Genomic DNA, 24,394 nt, shown 5'->3' on the forward strand with positions numbered 1-24,394 from the left:
CAATAGTAAAGGGTAAATGTATGCTCCCTAAGGGTTGCACGATATCACCGGAGAAGCTTATCAGAGGAGAAATCGAGCGATCGAGCAAGTGTTCAGCTACACTGAGTGCCCTGAAAGCTTCGGCAAACATGATATTGACCGAAGCCCCTGTGTCTACGAGGATTCGTCGAACATCAAAGTTGGCTATGTGAGCCTCCACGATCAATGGGTCGTTATGAGGGTAGATGATGCCTCTTTCTTCCTTAGGGTAGAAACATATCGGATCCCAGTTAGGTTTTTGATACTTCCCTCCCCTGATGTCTTCCACGTGAAACACTTGGTGACCAGGCCTCAGACTTCGTTCACTGTTTTTCATGGCCCTATTGGAAGATTCAGATATGGGTGTGCCGCCGCTTATGGAATATATGACATTCACCTGGCGTTGGTTACGGTTATCCCTTTGAGGGTGAAGAAGGAATTGATCAATTTTTCCTTCTCGTGCCAAAGCTTCAATACGATCACGGAGGATGATACATTTCTCGCTATCATGGCCGTTATGCTCATGGTAGCAACAAAACGTGCCCGCGTTATTCGAGGGCGTGTAATCTGGGTGCCTCGGCTTTGGCTTTGGTATCAGGTGAGCTATGCTGGGGTAAATGGCCGCGCATGTGGCATTCAAGGGCGTGTATGTCTCATACCTTGGGGTAGGGGGTATCTTGACGCGGGTTTGACCCACTGCATTGACTGCCTGGGGGCGAGCGTTATTGTGGCGATACCCTTGGTTATCGGGATAGTGTCCCTTACTCTTTTTACTGAAAGGAGAGTGGTGAGGATGGAAATCCTTCCTCTTGCCTTGAAATTGATATGTCTGTTGATTCGGTGAAGCATTATGCAAGGCATGGGGAGGTGCCACTGCTGTTTGGGAAGTCGAGGTCTTCTCATTTAGGTGAGTCTGGCTTCCACCTCCCACTTGTTGATAAAGGATGGTTGTAGGGGGTTTCTCCTGATATGTCTTTGCCTCGGCGGAGGCATGGTTATAAGCCTGCGCCATCACCTCAGAGTAAGTCTTCCAAGTATTGGCATTGATCATGTATTTAAAGAAACAATCACGTAGGCCTGCCGTGAAGGCTTTGAGGGCAGTCTTGTCGTCTGCCTCGGCACACCGGGAGTATTCATGGCTGAAGCGGCCAGCATACATACGTAATGACTCGTCTGGCTTCTGGCGGATAATGTACAGGTCATCTGCAGAGTGCAAGCGATCGGTTTGGAAAATGTGTTGGGAAACAAATAGTTTCCTCAATTCCTCAAATGAGTCTACCGTCTCAGGTGTAAGACGACAATACCAATTTAGAGCTCCACCAGAGAGGGTGGAGGGGAAGAGAAGACATCGCTCTTCGTCGGTGTGCATCCGGTATGCCATGGTGGACTCAAAGAGGTTAAGGTGCTCAATCGGGTCCTCTTTTCCAGTATAAAGTTGCAAGCCAAGCTTTTGCTTTGTCTTTGCTTGAAGGGGGGTGTTGAGGATCCTCCTTGTAAGAGGGCCAGGCCTGGGTTGGTTCCAGTTAGGTATTTCAGCCTGACGTTCAGCCTTCAACTTGTTTACTTCCTCAAGAAGTTGTAGGACAAGGGGGTCCTGAGCGGAGTTATGTGTCACTGGAGCTTTCTTTCGTAAATCTCCATCTCCTCTTGGAATTAGGAAGGTTTGATCAAGGGCATGTGATTTTTCCCTGGACTCGCTGTACTGGCTTCCAGGGTATGTCTGTCGGAACACCTCTGAGTCCCCTGTACCCTCATGTCTCTCTGGGACTTGTTGCCCCTTCCCCAAATTGGTGGCCGGCTTGGGCCGTGGCAGGGGACCGAGTCTCTCAGAAATCCTTGGGTCATTAATCTTTGAGCTTATATGGATGGAATTCTCTCGACGTTGCTTCAGAAAATCCCGACAATCGCGAAAGACGGCTTTCGATCCTTCTGCCCCTTCAGCAAAGATGTGTCTCCCTCCACTTCTCATGGTTCGGGTCGAAGCAACTGGGTTAAGAGAAGCCTCATGTTGATTATCAAGTCGAGGGGTAATCTGTTCCCTATCAGGGATATCTATGTCGAATGCATGTGACCCTCCATGTTGGAGGGCACCCAGTTGATGGTTGACTTCCACGGGGGCAACAAGCTCGCGTGTCTGAGCTTGCCTAGCTTCGTGGAGTGTCTCGAAGAGCTTCTCATATTGCTCCTGGAGGACCTCATTCCTCATTGCTATCTTGTTGTTCTGAGCTTCCAACTCATCGACTTTAGCTTGAAGAAGAACTCGTTTTCCTTCCTTCTTTCGTTGTTTCGCACTATGTGCAAGGGGGGTGTCATTCTGTGTGCTGTGGCTTCCTTCGCTTCCCATGCTGGAGAGGGATGCCTGGTCAAAAGAAAGTGTACGAATGATAGAAACCAGCTTGACACAGCTGAAGAGAGTAGGAATAAGTGTCGTTTCCCACAGACGGCGCCAAATGTTGATGCACAAAATCAGCGAAGACTTTGGTACAACAGAAAGTGTCAGGTTTTGTGACCTTCGCTTGGTTGCTTCGGTCACTAGTGAGGATAAGTACGTAAATAAATAGAGACAGAGAAGCAAACACAGGATGTACGTGGTTCACCCAGATTGGCTACGTCCACGGAGTAGAGGAGTTCTTATTAGTAGTGAAGGGCTTACACAAGTACAAAGGATCAAGCTCTCAATTTAGTGAGTTCTTGTGAATGATTTAACACAAAATGGCATTAGGCAATATTGTGGGGGAATGACCCCTATTTATAGAAAAACTTGTAGCTTTGTCACATTGACATGTGTCATGTTATGATTGGTTCTTGATGTCGACACGTGCTGCGCTCTGATTGTCTTCTAATCTTGACACGTGTCGAGTAGTGATTGGTCTCCTGGTCGGAGGGGAACTCTTCTGGGTCCTTGACAGTATAGCGTTGGCCGGTGCTCGGTAGTTTCGAGATTGGTCAAGTATGGTACAAACACGACTCATCTTCGTCTATTGTCCATCTACGACATGCTCTCCACTTTCATTCTTTTTTAAGTACGCGTAAACTCCACTAAAGACGGTTCATTTAAGATGCTTTTAGAATAACTGAAAGCATTAAAAACAACATTTGATAGAGCAAATTGATATGATTGTGATTTTAAAATACTTTTTACAATTAGAAATGAGATTGTTTTTAGAAGAACTAAAAGTGTTTTCTAATATTAAAAAATGCTTCTAACTGGTTTGGCAGAAAAATCTATCAGTATAGGTCTTAGAAGCATTTACGAGAGAAGCACATGGATGCTACTTTATGAAGCACTTTAATAAACCTTGAAGCAATCCCAAACAAGTAGTCTTATGCCGAGTGTTTCTTTGAGAAGTAGCTTTTCTAAAGCGTTTTTAACCAAAGTTCTTACGAATATAAATGAATGTTTGCGATAAGAAACCTCAAGCAAGCCCTTGCATTGAGTAGGCCTTGTTAAAATCCATTTTTGATGTCGGCCTTCTTATTAAATCCCTACTGTATGAGAAGAATCATAAAGTAGCATCCATGTGTTTCTCTTGTAAATGCTACATTAAAATCCTTATTAAAATCCATTTTTGACGTCCGCCTTCTTATCAAAGATGAGTAAAAACTCATACTCAAAATTCTTCAAAATTGTTCGTTGTCAATTAATAGAACTTTGTGTTTATAATTAGAACCGTTTATATTATAAATAATCCTATAAAGATCGTATTTACAAAAAATTGATTAAAACTAAGGTCGTTTAGTCATCATATTGTTTAAAAACAAATGAACGATATTGGTAAAAGCATTACAAATCGTTTATGTATTTGCTACAATAGATTGACTAAATGACCTTAATTTTAATTTATTTTTTGCAAATATGATCTTTACAGTGTGATTTATAATGTGAACGGTTCTAATCATAAAAACAAAACTCTGTGATTAAAACATTAAGAGTTTTGAGTAGGAGTTTCTACTCATCTTTTGAGTAGCCAAATATGATACGTGAGAGAACGTGGCTATGATATATTTATCCACAAATATATTATTTATTTTTTATACTAAAGGTCGATACTTTTCCACCAAGAAAATGAAGTTGCCACTTTTGCCTAAAGGCCGACAAGAAAAATTGACCCAACAGTGGTCTTCTTGTACGGCAAGAACTACTTTGGTTGGTGTTTTAAAAAAGGAACTAAAACCAAGAGAAGGAAACACAAAGAGACCGACAGAAGAAAAAAAAATCACTTTCACCTGGCATGTTAAGGTGGCGGTATCGCAAACAAATCACATGAAACCATATATGGTGTGGTGAGTCGATTTGAGATAGCGTCACCTGAGTGTCGTAGTTAATGTTTATGATGTAATAATTCTGTTACAGTGTCTCGCATAGAGGTTGCAACATGCAGCAGAGTAATCTGAATAAAATGAGATAAATTCTGCAAGTAAAGATAAATAAATCAGACCATGTAAGTCATTCCCACTCGCATGATGTTCATGTGAGGCACACTCATATTTGCAGGACTTGCTCTGCAGTTCCTCCTCAAGAATGCATAGAAGTAGTTTATGACTAACTTCTTGAAGAAAAACGATTTCTTCTTTGCCCTCACATCTCCGTGCGCTAGCAAATACGTAAATCCTGAGTCCATTGCTTCTCGAAGTGCAGAGAGCTCATACTCCAGACTCGGGTCTTCATCCGATGACATCACACTGGACGGCAATGTTGCAGCGGCAGCAGTTTCTTCTGAGGTTGATCTTCCTCCTACCCCTTGTGATCTTCCATTGCGCATCAATGGAATCCTGAGTTCCTCAATCTCATTGCCTCCTGGGACTCCCGAATCCCTTGAGCTGGAAGAATCGTTGTCAAAGTCTGAGTCATTTAAATTGCTCTCCAAGGCAATCTCTTGAGCTTCCATCCTCAGAAACTTCTCCAGGCTTTCAACAAGAAGTTGTTCAAATGAATGGTGATCTTCCTTCCGGATATCTTTGTAACCGTATCGGGCTACACAGCGGAACATATGGTAGTCTTTCGGGCAAACTCTTCGAAACAGAAACCTTTGTTCCTGAGGAACCACTGGGACAGGGACATACTTAATGCAGACGAAAACTATAGTGGAGTGGATAGCTGGAAGGCTAAGAAGGAATTGCACAAAAATGGATGGGATGCCTTGGACAAGCTCACTATACAGCAATCCAATTCCCGGGACTCTCACAGTCCCTAGTGTGGAGCCAAGATCGGTCATGGAGTCCATGGATAACTTCTCCCTGACCTCGCTTCGGTACTTCAACACACTCCCATAGTTCCAAGTGTACATCACACAGAGGAAGCAAGAGGCGAAGGCAAGAGGCAGCCAGCCACCCTCTTTGGTTTTTGATAAAACCGCACACAAGTAGATAAACTCTATTGATCCAAATACGAGCGGGAAACACAAAGCCAGAAACAAGTTGGTCTGCCAAATGAGAAGCATTACAAGTGTCACCAAGGTTGTGCTCACCATCATGACACCGACTTCAGCTATTCCTGCGTGAATAAATATAATTTTATTAGCAAAATTATCAGTACACATTTATAGTTGATATATTGTTAGCTCAACTCCTGTTGGACTAATAAATCTCATATATATTGTTGTGAAGAATATAAGCACAAGATTCCTGCCTAGCGGCATATAGAATTTCATGTGATAAAATCAGAATATGAATGTTAAACCAAGTTCATTACAAATATAGGAATATCTTTGCATATCGAAAGTATTATAGGAAGGAGAGGAAAAGGATAGTTCACCATATGCATTGGCAATCTCTGTGGTGCTTTGAAAGATGGAAACTACAACTATGCACATGATCATTAAAAACCAATTGATAATAGGGATGTAAATTTGGCCCATTCGCCTCTTTGAGGTGTGAACTATCTTTAGCCTTGGGAAGCATCCGAGAGCCATTGATTGCTTAACACATGAAAATGTAGCAGATATCATCGCTTGGCTGGCAATCATCGCAGCAAGGGTAGCTACCACAAAGACTGGCCAGAAAAGACTATCTGTTTGTTCACAAGATTGAGGAACTGTAAGTTTCAAACTGAGGAACCAAATAAAGAGAGATGCCCTCTACGGAACAATAAGAGTAGAGTTGAGAAGAATGGTAGCCAAGATGCTGGAAAGTGTCACCTGGCACAGAATCATAGAATATTCTAGCCGAGGAATCTGTGTGTTTCATCAGATAGGCAGCTTGGCCCATGTAAGCTAAGAGAAGGCAGGGGAACACCACAAAACTGAAGGCAACCTGCACAAGATGTATAGATTATATGATGCTTTCGATAAAATAAAATGTATGAAGCTATTCTTCAAGGGAGAGATGAAGGTATGCATTGGCCAACCTGAATGGCTCGCACAGAGAAATGTCCTAGATCAGCAAACATAGCTTCGGCTCCTGAAATAGCATAACCACATTTGGGAAGTTTTCTTTACTATAATCCATAGGAGAAGTTGAAAAAAGGAAAAACAAATGGCTCTCATTAGAAAACCTAACAGGCTTTAAAGGAAAGATATACCTGTTATGCACAGAACACAACCACCAAGAGCGTACCACGCTTCCTTATCGTTCTTCTTGAAGAAAAAATATATATAAGCAGGATTGAATGCCCTCAGGACGGTAATGTCATACTTCACTAAATTGTAGATTCCAATTGATGCCAGGCTGAAAAACCACAAAGCAAGTATTGGAGAAAACATGACACCCACTTTACCAGTCCCAAACTGCTGTATGCTGAACAATAGTAGGAGAATTACAACCGAAAGAATAACCACAGCATCTGCAATAAAGATCAATCAGATAATGGGTCATAATGTCCACAACTCATTAGTTATTATTTTTATTTTACCCTTTCAATTCCATCCCAGGTAAAAAAAATAGTTCAGTAAACAAATGAACCACAGATTCTCAATCAGACAAAGAAAAATATACTCACTTGTACCAAAACCTGGCACTTCACCTTGCAGGCCACTCACGGCAGACATCACTATGACAACCAAAAAGAAGAAAGTACATCAGTATACTCTCCTACACAGATACAACGGAAGACACTCGTATGTAATGTATGAAAATGATTGTGCACAATATCACAGTTTCAGCCAGATTTAACGAAAAGTCCTACTTCCTCATTATGGTTTCCTGTCTAAGGAAGAGGTACTTGAAAACGATGCCAGAAAAATCCATGGCTGTTAACAGGAATGTAATTTCATGTCAGTAACTACAACTTAGACATATTTTCGTTGGCTAAGTATATCATGAATTTCCACCTCAAGCCCAGTCGAGTAATGTACCTGATATTGCTGGGGTTAGAATACCATCTCCTATAACCATCGACGTTCCCATCAAAACGAACAACAAGAGGATAGTTTTCAAGAGTGATCTCTTTTCTAAAGTTTCTTTTATCCGCAAAGCCCTATTCAATGCTGGAGTGGGCAATTTGAGCCTATAATTTGAGATGTGTTCATCAGCTGGCTGACGATTTGGCAGCATATTAACATTTGCATACCTGCATATCAGTGAGTACAATGCAAATGTTCCTCCTAAAATTGGAAACATGAATCGTGTACAGGTTAACAAGTACTCACGTGACCATATTACTACCAAGCAACTAAGGACAAAATAATTGTGAAACGAAAAAGTGCCTACCTTCTCCATTATCATTGGCCTTGAGAACTACGAAAACATATTTTGCTAAAGGTATAAGCGCAATTGTGTACATCACTAGTGACAAAGCTCCCAAGACATCAACATCTGATTCGATCGGCACCCTGCTGAACACATCAGCAAAGACATATAAAGGGCTCGTTCCCACGTTACCGTAGACCACACCAAGAGTCTGGAATCCTAACAGAAGAGTGCTCCAAACAGAATGATCCTGATTTATTAATTTAAGTTAGTCTTACATGGATAGTATTATAGTAGCATTTTCTAATTCTTTACATTACAGAATTGAGACAAGGTAATTTTGTCAGCAAATATGGAGTAGCAAATCATGATTCTGCTGACATACAACTTCTTAAAGAAGGGGTTCACACGTTGTAACATAAATGCCATATTATAAAGATTATGTTTTTGATGCAAACGATACTCTACTCCAAACTAATCTAAATTGCAAGGACGAGGATTCAAACTCGGGTGCATAGGGAAGCACCTCCGCTCTAGTCGATGCGGCTACACCCACGTCTGCAAAGTAACATACTTCATTCCAAATATACCAAATTATCAATCTTACAACCTTTGATGAATATAAAAGTAAGTAACACATACAAGAAAAACACTAAAAGCACATAAATTTCACTAATTTCACAAAAAATGGAAGAAAAACGAAAGTAATTGTGGTATTACGTGGCCACCAGCACCAGCAATCTCCATGGCTTCCACATCAAGAGAATCAACTCTAATGGGCTTCTTCACAAGCCTCCTCCTGAGAGATCCTCCATACCCTTCTCCACCTTCGCCTCCTCCATTCTCAGAAGGCAACGACCAGGCCGCCGACTCCGAGTCCACCTCGCTCCCATCCACCCACCTCGAGTCACTCCCGACCCCACTCCCACTTCTTCCCGCCAATCTCTCACTCCTCTCCACAATCCCATCTTCTTCTGCCATTTTTGCACAAGTCCTTCAGAACCCACATGTAAAAATCCAATCTTTTTACTCTAGCTTCAGCAATTGGTCAGGAAATTGAATGATTTGTTGTGGGTTATTAGTCGTGCCTGCCGAGGTTTGAGCCTGGCGGATGAGTGAGGAGTGATGAGTACGGCGACAGCGGGTTCGAGTACCGAAACGTACATCACCAACATGATGACAACAAACCATTCTTTTATCTTGGTTCGGCTTTTCAGCCGAATGAGTAGATGGATTCTAATCTCTATTGGGCCATAATCATGGGTTCACTCGCGTTTTTCATATTTTATAGGTACTATCTTGCTTCTTTTGATCGGATTCTTTGGATGAGAATGCGAGGCTCTCGACAATTTTCTAATCATATTTATTCATCGTATATCATGTAATCGAAAAGTGCTACGCGCCTCGATATCAGATAACTCTACACATAAGCCCAATAATGGGCCCGTTGGGCTTGCAATACTCGAAACTCGCAGACAAGGTTGAAAGAGGAAATTCACCATTAAGGTTAAAAGAGGAATGTGCAAGCCGACGAAGAACACGCGGGGAAATAGGCTCTGGTTTCTAGGGTTTATTCGAGCTCTGCGATTCCACGCGCAGAGCACCCAATTCGTTTCCCTGTCGCTCCGATCGATCAACTTTCACAAACTCTAGGGTTTCTTTCAAGGTAATTTTCAACGATATGTCTCCCGCTTTTCGTTTCGCCTATATCATTAAACTTTCCATATGTTCGATTTTTTTTCCTGGAAAGTTGGATTCTTTCTGGAATTTATATGAGAAATCGTTTTTATTGGATTAATTTTGTGTGTTATATATGTATATTTTTTTGGGTTGAAGGTGGTATTGCGACGATGACTCGGGTTTATGTTGGGAATTTGGATCCTCGAGTGAACGAGAGGGATCTGGAAGATGAATTTCGGCTGTTCGGTGTTCTTCGAAAGTATTTTCTGCTGCATTACTCTTGTTTTTCGTTGTCTTAACGACTCGCGATCAATTTTGTAAGGTTCGAAAAGATTTGTGTTGCTAAGGTTTATTTTTATGAAATTGATGACAGTGTATGGGTTGCACGAAGACCGCCGGGATATGCATTTATTGAATTCGACGATCGCAGGGATGCTCTAGACGCGGTTCAAGCTTTGGATGGTTTGCCCAATTATCCCTCTCTAACTGTATTTGTGTGTGTTAATTTGTTTTTAGTTTAACTTTTGCAACTTTAAGATATAAGTTTGTGTGTCTTATTTATGATCCACATTATCATTTGCATCATCATAATATCTTCATTTATTCTGGTAAAAGTGCAAGGCTTCCTATCTCCCATTTTTTTGTCTGCAGGCAAAAATGGGTGGCGTGTGGAGCTTTCCCACAATTCTAAGGGTAGTGGAGGCCGTGGTGGTGGACGTGGGCGCGGTGGAGGAGATGACTTAAAGTGTTATGAGTGCGGTGAACCTGGCCATTTTGCTCGAGAATGTCGCATGCGTGTTGGTTCACGAGGAGGGAGTGGTGGAAGGCGCCGAAGTCCATCCCCTCGACGCCGCAGAAGTCCTAGTTATGATGGCTATGGGCGCAGGTGTGATCATCTTTCTTTTTTAACTCAACTGTGTTAAAATTGTGCTTCTGTATTCTGATGACCCGTTGCCTTTCCACTTTATGCTTTTGTTGGTTTCAATGGTTATGAGGATTGCTTGTACCCTGATTCACCGCATCATTCTTGGTATGCGTGTCTCAGCTGACTTAGAATAGGGTTATGGAAAATTCGATACATTGTTCCTGAGTGTCTCAGCTACAGCAGGTCTCCTCCATATCGCCATGCTCGCCGTGCTTCACCTTATGTCAATGGGTAAGTCATGGCTGTACAATGTTTTTACAAAATGGTGAAAGATATAAGCTCAAACAAGTAGAGTGTATTTGGATTGAAACTTGAAAGTGTTAGGGCTTTGTGTGACTTCTTTTCTTGTTGATACAGCTTAGTGCATCTGCTTATTTGTCTCTGTAGGGACTAAGCTGGAATTGGAGCAACTGCTGGATTACTTGAAAGGATGATATCTCTGCTATATTGTAGTTATAATAGGGTTGACAAGAATTATGTTAGTTATGTTGATGTTGTGACACAATGGGATTTATTAGGAACTTGGATTGGATGGCTTGGACACCAGTTCGCGTCGACTTTCTTGCTTCAGCGTACTAAAAATGAGAGGTTGCTTTCCTACTTTGAAGTTGCCATATTATATATGCTTATATATGGTTTTGTGTGAACTCTTTCTTTGTGGTTGGATTTTCATTGTTTGCAATAGATGTTCCTAAAGTTTGTTTGTTTTGATTTGAGGTGTATTTTCGGCTTAAAACGGCTTCGTTTCGCCACTTACTGCATCTTATAGCTCACGGTTCCTATCTCTGCTCTGCATCCACCAAAGTCTTCTTCTTGTCGTTGCCCCTGCCTATTGTTCAGTGGAAGTGGAATATCCATAACCTTTGGTACTTTGGTTGCACACGACACTTTTTATTGCATTCTTCTACAACAAAGCTTCATGAACACACTTTTTTTATTAGCCGGTTCAAGAAGATGAAGTTGTTTATCGCCTTCCCCATCTCAGCACTTCTGCAGCACATCTACCTGCACGTTAGTCTCCTTCTTTTTCATTGAGAAATTTGGCTGCATCTGACCATGTTAGAGTGTCATCAACATCATCATCTGCAGTGCTTCTATCATAGTAAGGCCTTATCTTGTTAGTTCTCCACTTGCTGATTGCTGTTTGAAGAAGGTGAAGCTGTTGCCCTATTGGTGTTCCCCCCTCTCGAGTCTGATTATCGGTCGGTAATTGAAAGTTGAGAGCATCCATGGTAGTAATTTTAGAGTGCAGTTAGTGTGGTTGGTTAATCTACTGAGTTGCTGTGAATTGTGGAGTCCTTCACACCCATCATTCATCACCATCTCAGACTCGTCACTGCAATCGTCTGGTTGTGCTTCGACCGACCACACACGGCTAGGCTATATAGGATACCAAGTATTTTACCATAATATGTCTCATCAGGTAAAGCTGCTTGCCTACTTTGTCAAAGTTGACATGATAAATAGTGTCCTGCATCCATCAAGTCATTGTTTTCCAATTTTATTTTAATTTATTTTGTGTTGGATGACTCTTGTAAATTGATGATCCGGATTGAGATTGAGTGGATAAAAGATCCTGAAAGTTTGAATTTTGGAATCATAAACTGTTTAGATGGTAATTAGTGAAAGAAAACATTGAGATGTTAGTGGATGTTGCAAATGGAAAGAGATCTTCTTTGATCTCTTCCACCAAGGTCATCAGATCAAGTGATCCGGACCTTTGAAATTTCATCAAACAGTCCAAAATTATTATAGCATTTAAGGGATCAAACAGGTGGGCCGTTGGATGAAATTTCAATGCCCGAATCACTTGATCTGGTGGCTTTGGTGGAAGACATTCGGAGATGATCTCTTTCTGTTGCAAATAATTACGAATTGAATGTGTATTATATTTTATTATTTTCATGGAATATCCCAAGAAACCACTCTTATCCGGTGCTTGCAATAGAATCAGATCAGCCATCGGAATCGTGCTTCAAAAGCTCCAGTTTCGTAACCCTCACTTTCATCACCTCCTTTCCTCTCCTCTGATTGATGATTGGAGACTTACGCATGATTTGCTTCATACATCGTTGGAGAAGGTTTTGAATTGGGTGGTTTGCACATGTTACTACCATAATTGCAAAATTCGTCAGAGAGACGAATGTTGCCGTACAAGAAGATGGATGCAAAGTAATCGATCCAAATATGCCTTAGGAAGAGGTCATCGTAAATTCTGTCGCAATGATTGAAACTCTTAAGTCACACCAAGTAGTAGTGTTACTGTCACGCTAAAAATATTTCTCGCCCCAAAGGGTCTTAGGTTCTCTTGGATTTTTTGTTTGTTTTTCCGAGTTGGTGTCTTTTGCCTTCTTACGTCTTATGTTTGTCTCTGTTCTCCCATTGTCCTCTACTTCTTTGGACATTTCAGCGAATTAAGAGTGCATTAGCAACTTTATTTACATGATCTCTTTGGATCTTCATCCCAAATTAAGAAAATGAGAAGCAACAGCTAGACTTCTCCCGTTGCAATCGAGAATAAAACTCGATTTTTTATCCTACGTTTTGTATCACAGCACTACCCAAGACTTCCATATATACTGAAGAGGAAGCAGTTCATAGTATCGAAACGGAGGGAATCGAGATCCCAAGATTTTCCGAGATGAAGCTGTGGTTTCGTGACACCATTGGCGTGATCGGATCAGCCGCGAAAATCCCATTTCGAAATCCCAGTTTCATAACATTCGTACTGATTACCTCCTTTCCACTATTTTGTATGACTTTAGTACCAAGATTGCCTTCTAGCCAGCCTCCTTTGATCATGGAGGAGGCAGCAATTCAGCTAAGAGTTCTTACTCACCACCCCAAGGGTCACATGATTCAACTTCTGAGAGTGTACCTTTTTGAACTTGTTAGTTTCTTCACTGCACTCACAACTATATATGCTGCTTCAACAGTCTACATTAGTAGTGATAGGTGGAAAGTGAGTCTCCGAGATCTTCTTCGAAACTCAATAACCAAAACAAGGTGGCGCGAGCCCATGCTTACATTCTTGACTGTGTCCCTCTTGTCACACATTTGTTTAAGTTCTGTTTACTATTGGCATCATCACGCGAAGCCATTGCTTTCGTCAAGCTGCTCAAACAGGTTATTGCAGGCTATAAACATGGTGGTTCCTGTTGTGGCCTTTGATAAATGGGTGGAGTACGGCGCTTGGTGGAATCTGAGTGTTGTGGTTTCCATTTTAGAGAAGGATAACAGAGGTTTCGAAGCCTTTTCAGACGCAGCGGAGTTAAGCGAAGGAAATACAAGAAGAGGGTTCGTTTTGATGCTTTTGTATTGTGTTTGGAGCTCCCGTTTTCCGACCCTCATTGCAAAATTCACTTTTCCAAGTGTAATTGCATATGATGTTCTTGACACAAGCTTCCTGTGCTTGGGGAAGGTTATGAATTGGGTGGTTCTCACGGTTTATTACTACGATTGTAAGAACCGTCACAAAGGGTTGCCATAAATTCCTAGGATTTTAACACTAAGATCTCGTAGAGTAAAATCACTGTGTGGGGAAGATGATAACTGCTTAAATCGATTAATTAGCGAACGTGTACCATTGTCAACTAGAATGTTACTAAAACCTATACCGGTCTACCCTATAACTTGAAGAGGAAGGAGTACCATAATTGCAAGAATTGCCGCAGAGATCGACAAAGATTGCCCTATCTAGAAGAAAATAGAGGATACGAAGTTGTCGATAGAAGAAGATTGATGTAAATTATGTATTTCTCAAAGTAGCTTGTATGATTTATAGTTCTTTTGTATTTCAACTTGTCCTGTACTTTGTGGAGACTCCAGTATGCTTTGGTTCTTAATCCCAAATAAGAAAATGGGAGGCGTCAGCCGGCTAGACTTAGTACTGGTTTGGCACTGATGAGCTTCTCACAGCACAGCAATACCAAACCAGCCCTTAAACAGTGTAATCGAAGTAAAACTTAGAACTCCGCATTCTGTTTGGAGCTTCGGTTGCCAACCCTCCTTGCCACTGTGCACAGGGGACAGGACGGCAACACTGTCCTGATCTAACCTTAGAATATAACTAAAATTTGCAGGCGTTTACAAGGGGCTAAGAAAAATGGTGTCATATCTTTGTCCTCTACTCTGTGGACATTTCAATACTCGAGAATGCTTAAGTTTAATTTACTATATGACGTGCTTTGGCTTATCACCCCGAAAAAGAAGATGAGATGCACCAGCTAGACTCGTTCGATTTTGTCGAAAAACTAGTACATATAGAGGATGAAGCAACACAAGATCCACAATCTTCAAACTTTTGTAGTTGTGAAACTGAGGGGATGAAGATCCCGAGATTTTCTGAGGTGATGCAGTGGATTCTCGGCACGTTTGGTATCATTGAATCTGCCCTGACAATCCCATTTCGAAATCCCAATTTCATAATCTTGACATTGATTACTTCCCTTCCACTATTTTTTCTGACCTTGATACACCAATTGCCTTATGACTTCCAGCCTAGTTTGATTGTGCACGCAATAAATCTGCGAACGAGTCTTTCTTACCACTCCAACCCTATGATTTCTGATATTTCATGGGCTCTAGATGTAGCCATTCAAATTCTGCAAGTGTATTTTTTTACCCTCGGTAACTTCCTCATTGTACTCACAACCATCCATGCTGCCTCAACAATCTATGCTAGCAATGAGAGGTCAATGATTGGTCTGCGAAATCTTCTTCGAAGTTCAGTGATGAAAAAAAGGTGGCACGAGCGTATGCTTACATTCTTCTCTATTTCCCTTCTGTGCAATCTTTCTTCGGCTGCTGTTGTCTATTGGCATTACGCAAGGCCGTTATACCCGATAGGCTGCCCTACTAGGTTCTTCCGGCTCTTCCGGAAGATACATTGGATAGTTTACGGCCTGGCCTTTGCGATATGGTTAGATTACAGCGCACGGTGGAACTTAAGCGTTGTTGTTTCCATTTTAGAGGAGAAGGTAGGAGTATTTGAAGCCATTTCAGCCTCATCAGAGTTAACCAAAGGAAACAGACTAAGAGGCTTCTTTCTTATGCTTCTGTATTCTGTTGCAAAGTTCAATTTGCCAGCCCTCGTTGCTCGGGAATTTACAACTATCTTTGCTTTTTATTTCCTTGACACAATCTTCATGTGCTTGGGGAATGTTATCATTTGGGAGGTTCTCACAGTTTATTACTACGATTGTAAGAACCGTCACCAAAAGGCCGCGGCCGTGACTTCTTTTGATACAGGCAATACTCTACGTTAAACTAAACTTAAGCTAAATTGTTGGGGGAATTTGAAGTCCGCTCGCCATTAGTTTTTTAGATCAAGAAATAAGATCACTGATTCCGAAGTTTGTAATTGCTGCTTTTTCTTCTAGCAATTTCTTAAGAGAAATGCTAGTCTTACCACATCTTTTTTGTACATACATATTTCCCGCACCACACACTCTATGTCTATGCCATCAATTGTCATGGCTCTAAATTTATCCTTTTAAATTCTGAAAGTCTTCCTTTCTACCCTTGTTAACTTCCTCATTGTGCTCACAACCATTGATGCCGCCTCAACAATTTATACTAGTAATGAGAGGACTATGTTCGGTCTGTGAAATCTTCTTCGAAATTCAGTAACCAATAAAAAAAAGGTGGCACGAGCGTATGCTTACATTGATGTCTATTTCACTCTTGTGCTATCTTTCTCTAAGTGCTGTGGAGGGTTACACAAGGCCGTTAGTTCCATCAGGCCACCCAACTGGACCCACCCAGCTTTCCCTGGCTATATATTGGATAGTTTACAGCTTGGCTATTGCGAAATGTTTGGAGTACATCGCGAGGTGTAACTTAAGCATTGTTGTTTCCATTTTAGAGGAGAAGAGATGATTGTTTGAAGCCATTTCAGCATCATCAGAGTTAAGCAAAGGAAACAGGCTAAAAGGGTTACTTTTGATGCTTCTGTTTTCTCCTTGGAGCTTCAATTTGTCAAGCCTCCTTGCCAGATGGACATATCAGTACTACCACATGTATACCTTCATATGATCTCCTTGACACAAGCTTCTTGTGCTTGGGGAGGATTATAACTTGGGTGACTCTCACAGTTTACTACTGCGATTTGCAAGAATCATCACAACAATAAGGTCGCTATAAATTCTTAAAAAAGCAATAAGAATCTCTCGTCCAGAAGATTGTGATGCGTAAAACTACACATGTAGTAGTTTCTATTAAAAAAAATTCTTCTTCTTGAATGTATGTTTTGTAGATCCTTGTTGGCTATTGCGTCCGAGTTAATTTGAGGATATCAAGGTTAACCTCCATGCTCTTAGGAACCATTCCTTGTAATTATTACTAATTTTATATCTTAATATTTCAATTAAACGCCATCAAGAAAGACTTCATGTGAATTCCTTGACAAGGTCTCTCCATTGTATTTGGATAGAGCTATGAATCGAAAGCATGGAGACAGAAACCAGCCTTATGGCGAAGTAACATAAATCCCTACCAGAAACATAAACTTCGTCATCTTCACGATTCTAACCTCCCTCCCTTTGTTCTGTTTCATGGTCTACTATGAAATTTGTTTCCAAAAATTCCTGGTCAAAATCTTGGAAAATGCAAAGCAACCCCTAGTTTACCGCTACAGCATTTTTCCAGCAGGCCCAGCAAAACTAATATAACCAGTAGACTGAACAAAGAGCTTGTTCATCAGTTGATTCAGCTATGTCTTCTTTATCTGGTGCCTCTCCATCTCCTAGAGGCTAGTTCTTGGAAGCATTATTGCGATCTTTGACTTGGCATCGACTATATACACGGAAGAGACACCAACGATGACTCTCAAGGACATGGTAAATAAACCCTTTTCTAACGTAACGCTCAAAGGCATATCTCTATGTTCTCTTCTTATCAACTTCTACTTTACTTGGACTAATATGTACACCAACAACCTACACTGTTATTTTGAGGAACTTTGTGTGCCATGTATTGTTTGCTGTGCTGTGTTTTCTGGCATTGGTGGCGCTTCAGCACGGTATCTGGCGCTGAGTGCGGTGTGGAACGTGAGTCTTGTGGCTTCGATATTGGATGGGGTTCATGGAACTAAAGCATTAGCTCAGGCTATTTCTTACAGCAGAGGTAACAAGTGGCAGGGGCTTCGTTTGATGCTTGTTTTCTTTGCTTGGGGATTAAGTTTAAGGTTGCCATGTTTGTACTTTGGCATGCATGAAAAGGAGAATGGGATCATTGCACAGATTAGCTTGTTCTGCTTGGGGAATGTGTTGAAGTGTGGGTTGTCTGCATGGTATATTTCTACGATTGCAAGAATCGAGCGTTCGATGAGAACAATGAATGTGTCAAATGTGTTGGTGTAGGAAGAGAAGTGAAAACTCGCAAGCAATACGATAAGCATGTCGAATCTGTTGGCGATGAAGTAGGAAGAGAGGTGGAAGCTGTTGAGGAATGAGCACTACATGCAAGAACTAGAAACTGCAATCAAGACTTTATAGATGCTCCTTTTTCTGCGTTCATTTATGTGAAAACAATGTATTACTTCCAGTAACATTTCTCATCTCGTGAATTTGTGCGTCTTTGTATATACGTGTTACCATAAATCAACTCTATTCTAACCTATAGCGAAGGGGCTTCAAACTTGGGTGCAAGGGTGAGCACACTTTGCCCTAGCCTAACCTTAAAATAGAATTAGAATTGCAAGTGTTTAGAAAAGTTAAAAGTGCTAAAAAAATGGTGTCATTTCTTTGTCCTCTACTCTTCGGACATTACAAAACTCAAGAACGCTTAAGTTTAATTTACCATATGATGTGCTTTGGATTATCACCCCGAAAAATAAGATGAGATGCACCAGCTAGACTTCTACCGTTATTATCGAAATAAAACCGGAAACTTACTGTTTTTATTTTATTTAATACTCATATATATTGAAGAGGAAGCAATACAAGATCCACAAGCCTCAAACTTTGTACTGGTGCAGCTGAGGGAATGGGGAACCCAAGATTTTCTGAGATGAAGCGATGCTTTCTCGGCACCTTTGGTATCATCGAATCCGCCATGAAAATCCCATTTCGAAATCCCAATTTCATAATCTTAACATCGATCACTTCCTTTCCACTATTCAGCCTGACATTGTTACAAAAATTGCCTGTTGACTACCAGCCTAGTTTGATCTATGAGGCAATAGATCTGCTAAGAAGTCTTTCTGACCATGCAATGACTCTAAATGTAACCATTAAAATTATAGAAATCTACCTTTTTAACCTTGTTAACTTCCTCATTGTTCTCACAACCATCCATGCTGCCTCATCAATCTATACTAGCAATGTTAGGTCAGTGACCGGTCTGCAAAATCTTCTTCGAAATTCAGTAACAACAAAAAGGTGGCACGGGTGTATGCTTACTTGGTTCAATATTTCCCTATTGTGCTCTCTTTCTTTAAGTGCTATTCAGTATTGGCATTACGCAAGGCCGTTAGTTCCATCGTGCTGCCCACCTCGGCATTTCCGGCTAGTTCAATCGGGTTGCCCAACTAGGCACTCCCGGCTTTCCGGCCTGGCCATGCATTGGATAGTTTACGGTGTGGCCATTGCGAAATGGTTAGAGCACAGCGTGCGGTGGAACTTAAGCGTTGTTGTTTCCATCTTAGAGGAGAAGAGAGGATTGTTTGAAGCCATTACAGCCTCATCAGAGTTAAGCAAAGGAAAGATGCTAAGAGGGTGGTTGTTTTTTATGCTTCTGTTTTCTGTTGGAAGGTTCAATTTATTAAGGACAAAAGTGTAAATATCTCTTCAAGAGATATATCTTAGAGACTAAGTAATTGTTATAGGTTGTTAGGACAGTTAGTTTTTTTGTTAGACTTGTCTTACATGTATATATACTCAAGGTGTAATATTATTGAGGTTAAGGAAATGAAAATATATTTTTCTAATATGGTATCACCGCCTTTTTTGGTCTAACGACCGCCTCTCCTTTTTCGATCCAAACTCTTCCGCTTCCCGCTTTGATCTTCTTCCCCGATTTTTCTTCTTTCTCTTTTCCCAACTTCAAACCCTAGCCATGGCGACTAGTGCATCTCCGTCCTCTGATGCCGATTCTCATCGCTCTTCCTCCACCTCTTCTGCAATTACATCCATTACGATTCAAAATATTGGATCTCTGGTCCCGATTAAGCTCACTACTACGAATTATCTGACATGGCGTGCTCTTTTTGCTCCGATCTTCCGTCGGTATAATCTCACTGGTTTGATCGATGGATCCATGGCGGCACCACCTCAATTTCTTCCTAATGCCTCCGGAAATTGTACTACGACATTGAATCCGGATTTTGTGACTTGGTTCGAGAATGATCAGAACATTCTCATTTGGTTAAATTCAACACTCTCGGAGTCTCTCATTCCCTACACCGTTGGTGTTACCTCTGCTCGTGAGCTTTGGGCTAAATTGGAATCCCGCCTTGCCACCGCCTCTCAGTCGCATATTCATGAGCTCCGATCTCGCCTTCGCAATCTTTCCAAAGGTGAATCCACGGTTGCTCAGTATCTTCAGAAAATTGAAGAAATTGCTGATGCTCTTGCCAGTGCCGGTGCACCGGTTGATGATTCTGATCTCATCTCTGTCACTCTGCATAGCCTGCCTCCTAAATTTGATTCGTTTGTTGATGCGATACAATTTCGCCTTGGATCTACAACGATTGATGAACTTCATGGCCTCTTGATCAGCAAAGAAATTCAACTCAACAGTCGCAAGCCTTTGTCATCTGCGCCCCCTTTTCAGGCTTTCTCATCCTCCCCTGGTATTCTGCCTACACCGCCTCAAGCATTCACTGCTCAGAATTTTGCAAATTCCACAACCGTCAGCCGTGGTGTGGATCGAAATTCAAGGAATTACTCCTCCAATCGAGGCAACTTTCGTTCAAACAACAATAACAATCAGCGGTAATTTTCGTATCGCCCAAATCAGAAGCCAACCTATCATAATAATCGTGGAGGTCGTCACAACTTTCAATTTTCTAGCAAGAAAGTTCCTTGTCAAATCTGTCGCCAATTTGATCATGAAGCTTGGGACTGTCCTCATCGCATGAATGCACATTATGGTGTGAAATCCTCTTCCTCTGCAATGGTGGCGAACACCTCTACTTCTGCTCCTACTTGGATTGTAGACTCAGGGGTTACATCTCACATGACCAATTCTTATGGCAATCTTCAGAATCCAGAAGCATATACCGGACCTGAACAAGTTTATATTGGCGATGGAAAAAGTTTATCCATATCTCATTCTGGCTCTTCTCTTTTGCCTACTGCACATCATAAGTGTCGTTTACAAAATATGCTTTATGTTCCTGATCTTAAGCACAATCTACTTTCTGCAAACAAATTTTTAATTGACAACTGGTGCTCAATGCATCTTTATCCTTTTCACTTCACTGTGAAGGATCTTTCTTCGGGGATGACGCTTTTTAAAGGTCCTGTCAATGAAGGTTTCTATCCTTTTCATCCTGCTTCATCCTCTGCTGTGCATCCCAAGGCTTTGACTGCAACTGTTAAGGCTTCAAATACTGTGTGGCATCAACGGTTGGGCCACCCCTCTATGAAGATTTTGCATAAATTGGCTGCCAATTCTTGTATTTCCATTTCAAATAGTAGAAATAAGGCTTTTTGCTCAGATTGTGCATTAGGCAAGTGTTCTAGACTTCCTTTTGTATCTACTCCTTGCACTACAAGTAAACCTCTAGAACTTGTTCACACGGATGTTTGGGGGCCAGCACCTGTGTCTTCTCTTAATGGTTCTAGATACTATGTACTGTTTGTGGATGATTACACCAAGTACACTTGGTTTTTCCCTTTGAAATACAAATCTGATGTCTTCTCTGTGTTTGTGCAATTCAAGACTCTTGTTGAAAACTTTCTGTGTACTAAACTCATTGCTCTAAGATCTGATGCTGGAGGTGAGTTCATGAGTACTTCGTTCTCTCAGTTTTTAGTGGATAATGGCATTCAACATCAACTTAGTTGTCCTCATACACCTGAGCAGAATGGGTCTGTCGAAAGGAAACATAGACACTTGGTTGAAACTGCAAGGACTTTGTTGGCAGCTTCTCATGTACCTCATTTCTATTGGGTTGATGCTTTTACCACTGCAATTTATCTCATCAATCGATTACCTACGGCATCAAAATCTTCACCTTGGGAGTTATTATTTCACAAAGTTCCAAATTACAGTACTATTCGAGTGTTTGGATGTGCTTGCTTCCCTTGGTTACAACCCTATTCTCCTTCCAAGCTACATCCAAAGAGCAAGTTATGTATTTTCTTGGGTTATAGTCTACATCATAAAGGATACAAATGTCTTGACCCAATGACCAAGAGAATCTACATATCTCGGCATGTTCTCTTTGATGAAACTCGGTTTCCCTGTCAACATCCTTTAGTCCCTGCTCCTACCACTCCTCCTCAATCTCCTTCTTCGCACATCCCATCCTCTCTCACATTTACCACTTCCATTTCCTCTCCTTCTTCTTTATCCCTTCCTGCTGCATCACCACTCTCTCCACCCTCTCCTCCACCTTCTGCCTTATCCCGATCTCAGCAACCCCCTTCCCTCTCCACAGAATTACAAGTTTCCTCCCCTCCTCCTCAACCCTTACCATCTTCCTTACCTTCCTCTAATCATCACCAGATGCAAACCCGGTCCAAATCTGGAATATTCAAACCCAGGGAATTCACAGTCACAAAGCATCCAATTTCCACTCATGTCTCTCCTGATTATACTCCTCATACCTACCTGCAAGCATCCAAACATCCTCACTGGCGCAAAGCAATGCAAGACGAGTATAATGCTCTTCTTAGCACAAGTACATGGTCTTTAGTCCCTTCTATATCATCTCACAATATTGTAGGCTGCAAGTGGGTATTCAGAATAAAGAGGAATCCGGATGGGTCTATTGACAGATACAAGGCCCGATTGGTTGCAAAAGGCTACAATCAACAGGAGGGCTTGGACTATTCTGAGACTTTTAGTCCCGTGGCCAAACCAGTTACCATCCGCATACTTCTCACTCTTGCTTGTCAATTTGATTGGTTTCTCAACCAACTTGATGTTAGCAATGCTTTTCTGCATGGTACTCTTACCGAATCTGTGTTTATGCAACAACCTCCTGGATTTGAGGATGCCACCAAGCCTCATCATGTTTGCCATCTTCACAAGTCTCTCTATGGTTTGAAACAAGCTCCTCGAGCTTGGTATGAAAAGTTGCATGGTGCTCTTGTTTCCTTGGGATTTACTGGTTCCCAAAATGATCATTCCTTGTTCATTAAAAATGATCCCCATTTGGTCTTTGTATTAGTCTATGTGGATGACATTTTAGTCACTGGACCTTCTTCTGTAGCATGTCAAACAGTGATCAAGAAATTAAGCAGTTTGTTCCCTGTTAAAGACCTTGGTCCGTTACATTATTTCTTAGGCATTGAAGTCAAGAGGTCATCTTCTGGGATCTTTCTTAATCAATCAAAATACATTCTTGATCTTCTGCACAAGTCTCATATGGATGGAGCCAAACCTTGTGCAACACCCCTGAGTACAGACAAGCTTGATCATGACTCTCCACTTCTTGACAATCTTACTGAATACAGGTCTTTGGTAGGAGCATTACAGTATCTCACCTGGACTCGTCCTGATTTGAGCTTTGCTATTAATCTGGTTTGTCAATACATGCATCGTCCTCGAGTCTCTCATCTTCAAGCTGTCAAAAGAATCCTTCGGTACTTAAAAGGTACTATTGATTTGGGGTTATGGTTCTCTAAAACTTCAGCTCCCTTGGATATTCAAGCATTCTCTGATGCTGATTGGGCAGGTTGCCCTTTAGACAGGAGATCCACTAGTGGCTTTTGTATTTTTCTTGGGAGTTCTCTTATCAGCTGGAGTGCTAAAAAGCAACCAACAGTGGCAAGATCATCCACTGAAGCTGAATACAGGTCCCTTGCTCATACTGCTGCAGAACTGTCCTGGATTTCTAAAATTTTAACTGATATAGGCTACTCTCTTCCTTGTGTTCCTCAGCTGTGGTGTGATAATATCTCTGCCATTTCTCTGGCAAAGAATCCTATTTTTCATGCTCGCACAAAGCATGTCGAAATAGATTATCATTACATACGGGAGAAAGTTTTAGCCAACCAAGTTGCTATCCGTTTTGTGTGTTCACAAGATCAGATTGCTGATATTTGTACCAAGCCTCTGTCCAAATCCCGATTTACACTTCTCCGATACAAACTCTCTCTTCGGCTCCCTCAGTTTCGTTTGAGGGGGGATATTAAGGACAAAAGTGTAAATATCTCTTCAAGAGATATATCTTAGAGACTAAGTAATTGTTACAGGTTGTTAGGACAGTTAGTTTTTTTGTTAGACTTGTCTTACATGTATATATACTCAAGGTGTAATATTATTGAGGTTAAGGAAATGAAAATATATTTTTCTAATACAATTTACCAAGCTTCCTTGGCAGATGGACATTTCAGTATCATCGAAATATAATTGCATATTATTTCCTTGAAACAAGCTTGTGGTGCTTGGGGAAAGTGGTTACTTGGGTGCTTCACACAGTTTATTACTACGACTGCAAAAAGATCGTCCTACTAAATTCTGAAGATCAAGCAACAACATCTCCAGTTCGTATTGAAAATATCACGTTGCTGAATTGACAAAATAAATTACATTATACAAAAAATGGTCCGTTTCTTAATTACACAAAGTCCTTTTGCAGTGACATCCTCACATCTGCCGTGCTACGTAGATGGTGAGATGCAAGTTGAGAAACAATATCAGTCTCACTAGTAGTCGAGGGTTGATTCATTCCTATGAGCTCTTTTAAGAGATTGTAATGATGTCTTTTCTAGATCTATGTCAAAATATTTCGTGTTCATTTTCGTATGTATGTATCATAGGCTTCCACTCCATAAATTAATCCGTTATGTCGAATTTTTTTTTCTTGCTTTTGATTATTTCTACGTTGTGTTGATTAAGTCTTTTGGCTCGATTTTCAAAGATTTTTGTTTTTGTTTTCGTTGATGATGTATGAATTTACTTGGAAATATTCATATGAATTTGGTATAGGCTTCAATGTAGCACTCTTGTATCTGCAATTCGAACCTA

At 41.2% G+C, this 24,394-nt stretch overlaps 5 protein-coding genes across 6 annotated transcripts; 4 read left to right on the plus strand and 1 right to left on the minus strand.

Annotated features, from left to right (window-relative positions):
• Positions 1 to 4,222: 4,222 nt before the first annotated feature.
• On the minus strand, positions 4,223 to 8,927 carry LOC126607312 (putative potassium transporter 12). 2 transcript variants are annotated; one of them, XM_050274861.1, is made up of 9 exons: positions 8,365 to 8,927; positions 7,666 to 7,894; positions 7,311 to 7,559; positions 6,956 to 7,006; positions 6,539 to 6,799; positions 6,365 to 6,417; positions 6,156 to 6,270; positions 5,774 to 6,028; positions 4,223 to 5,512 (listed from the first exon to the last, which is right to left on the minus strand). In XM_050274861.1, exons 1-9 carry the CDS (start codon positions 8,623 to 8,625, stop codon positions 4,452 to 4,454), a joined length of 2,535 nt encoding a protein of 844 aa, XP_050130818.1. In that variant the 5' UTR covers positions 8,626 to 8,927; the 3' UTR covers positions 4,223 to 4,451. The 2 variants fall into 2 exon arrangements, with proteins under 2 accessions (XP_050130818.1, XP_050130819.1); XM_050274862.1 differs by lacking the exons at positions 7,666 to 7,894; positions 8,365 to 8,927 and adding an exon at positions 7,142 to 7,205 and having other exon boundaries at positions 7,311 to 7,390.
• A 218-nt stretch (positions 8,928 to 9,145) lies between these two features.
• LOC126607331 (serine/arginine-rich splicing factor RSZ21-like) lies at positions 9,146 to 10,960 on the plus strand. The gene is made up of 5 exons (XM_050274883.1): positions 9,146 to 9,310; positions 9,481 to 9,583; positions 9,698 to 9,786; positions 9,976 to 10,480; positions 10,637 to 10,960. The coding sequence occupies exons 2-4, from the start codon at positions 9,495 to 9,497 to the stop codon at positions 10,245 to 10,247; spliced, it is 450 nt and encodes a 149-aa protein (XP_050130840.1). The 5' UTR covers positions 9,146 to 9,310; positions 9,481 to 9,494; the 3' UTR covers positions 10,248 to 10,480; positions 10,637 to 10,960.
• A 1,810-nt stretch (positions 10,961 to 12,770) lies between these two features.
• Positions 12,771 to 14,129, plus strand: LOC126607333 (uncharacterized; the record flags this gene model as incomplete). Its single annotated transcript, XM_050274885.1, has 1 exon — positions 12,771 to 14,129. A coding segment is annotated over one exon (969 nt), but the record flags the coding sequence as incomplete, so codon positions are not given.
• Positions 14,130 to 14,158: 29 nt separating this feature from the next.
• Positions 14,159 to 15,603, plus strand: LOC126607321 (uncharacterized). The gene has a single exon (XM_050274872.1). The coding sequence runs from the start codon at positions 14,467 to 14,469 to the stop codon at positions 15,514 to 15,516; it is 1,050 nt and encodes a 349-aa protein (XP_050130829.1). The 5' UTR covers positions 14,159 to 14,466; the 3' UTR covers positions 15,517 to 15,603.
• A 307-nt stretch (positions 15,604 to 15,910) lies between these two features.
• On the plus strand, positions 15,911 to 17,869 carry LOC126607330 (uncharacterized). The gene has a single exon (XM_050274882.1). The coding sequence runs from the start codon at positions 17,071 to 17,073 to the stop codon at positions 17,608 to 17,610; it is 540 nt and encodes a 179-aa protein (XP_050130839.1). The 5' UTR covers positions 15,911 to 17,070; the 3' UTR covers positions 17,611 to 17,869.
• Positions 17,870 to 24,394: the final 6,525 nt, after the last annotated feature.

This window comes from Malus sylvestris, chromosome 16 (assembly GCF_916048215.2).
Source record: "Malus sylvestris chromosome 16, drMalSylv7.2, whole genome shotgun sequence".
Lineage (NCBI taxonomy): Eukaryota > Viridiplantae > Streptophyta > Magnoliopsida > Rosales > Rosaceae > Malus > Malus sylvestris.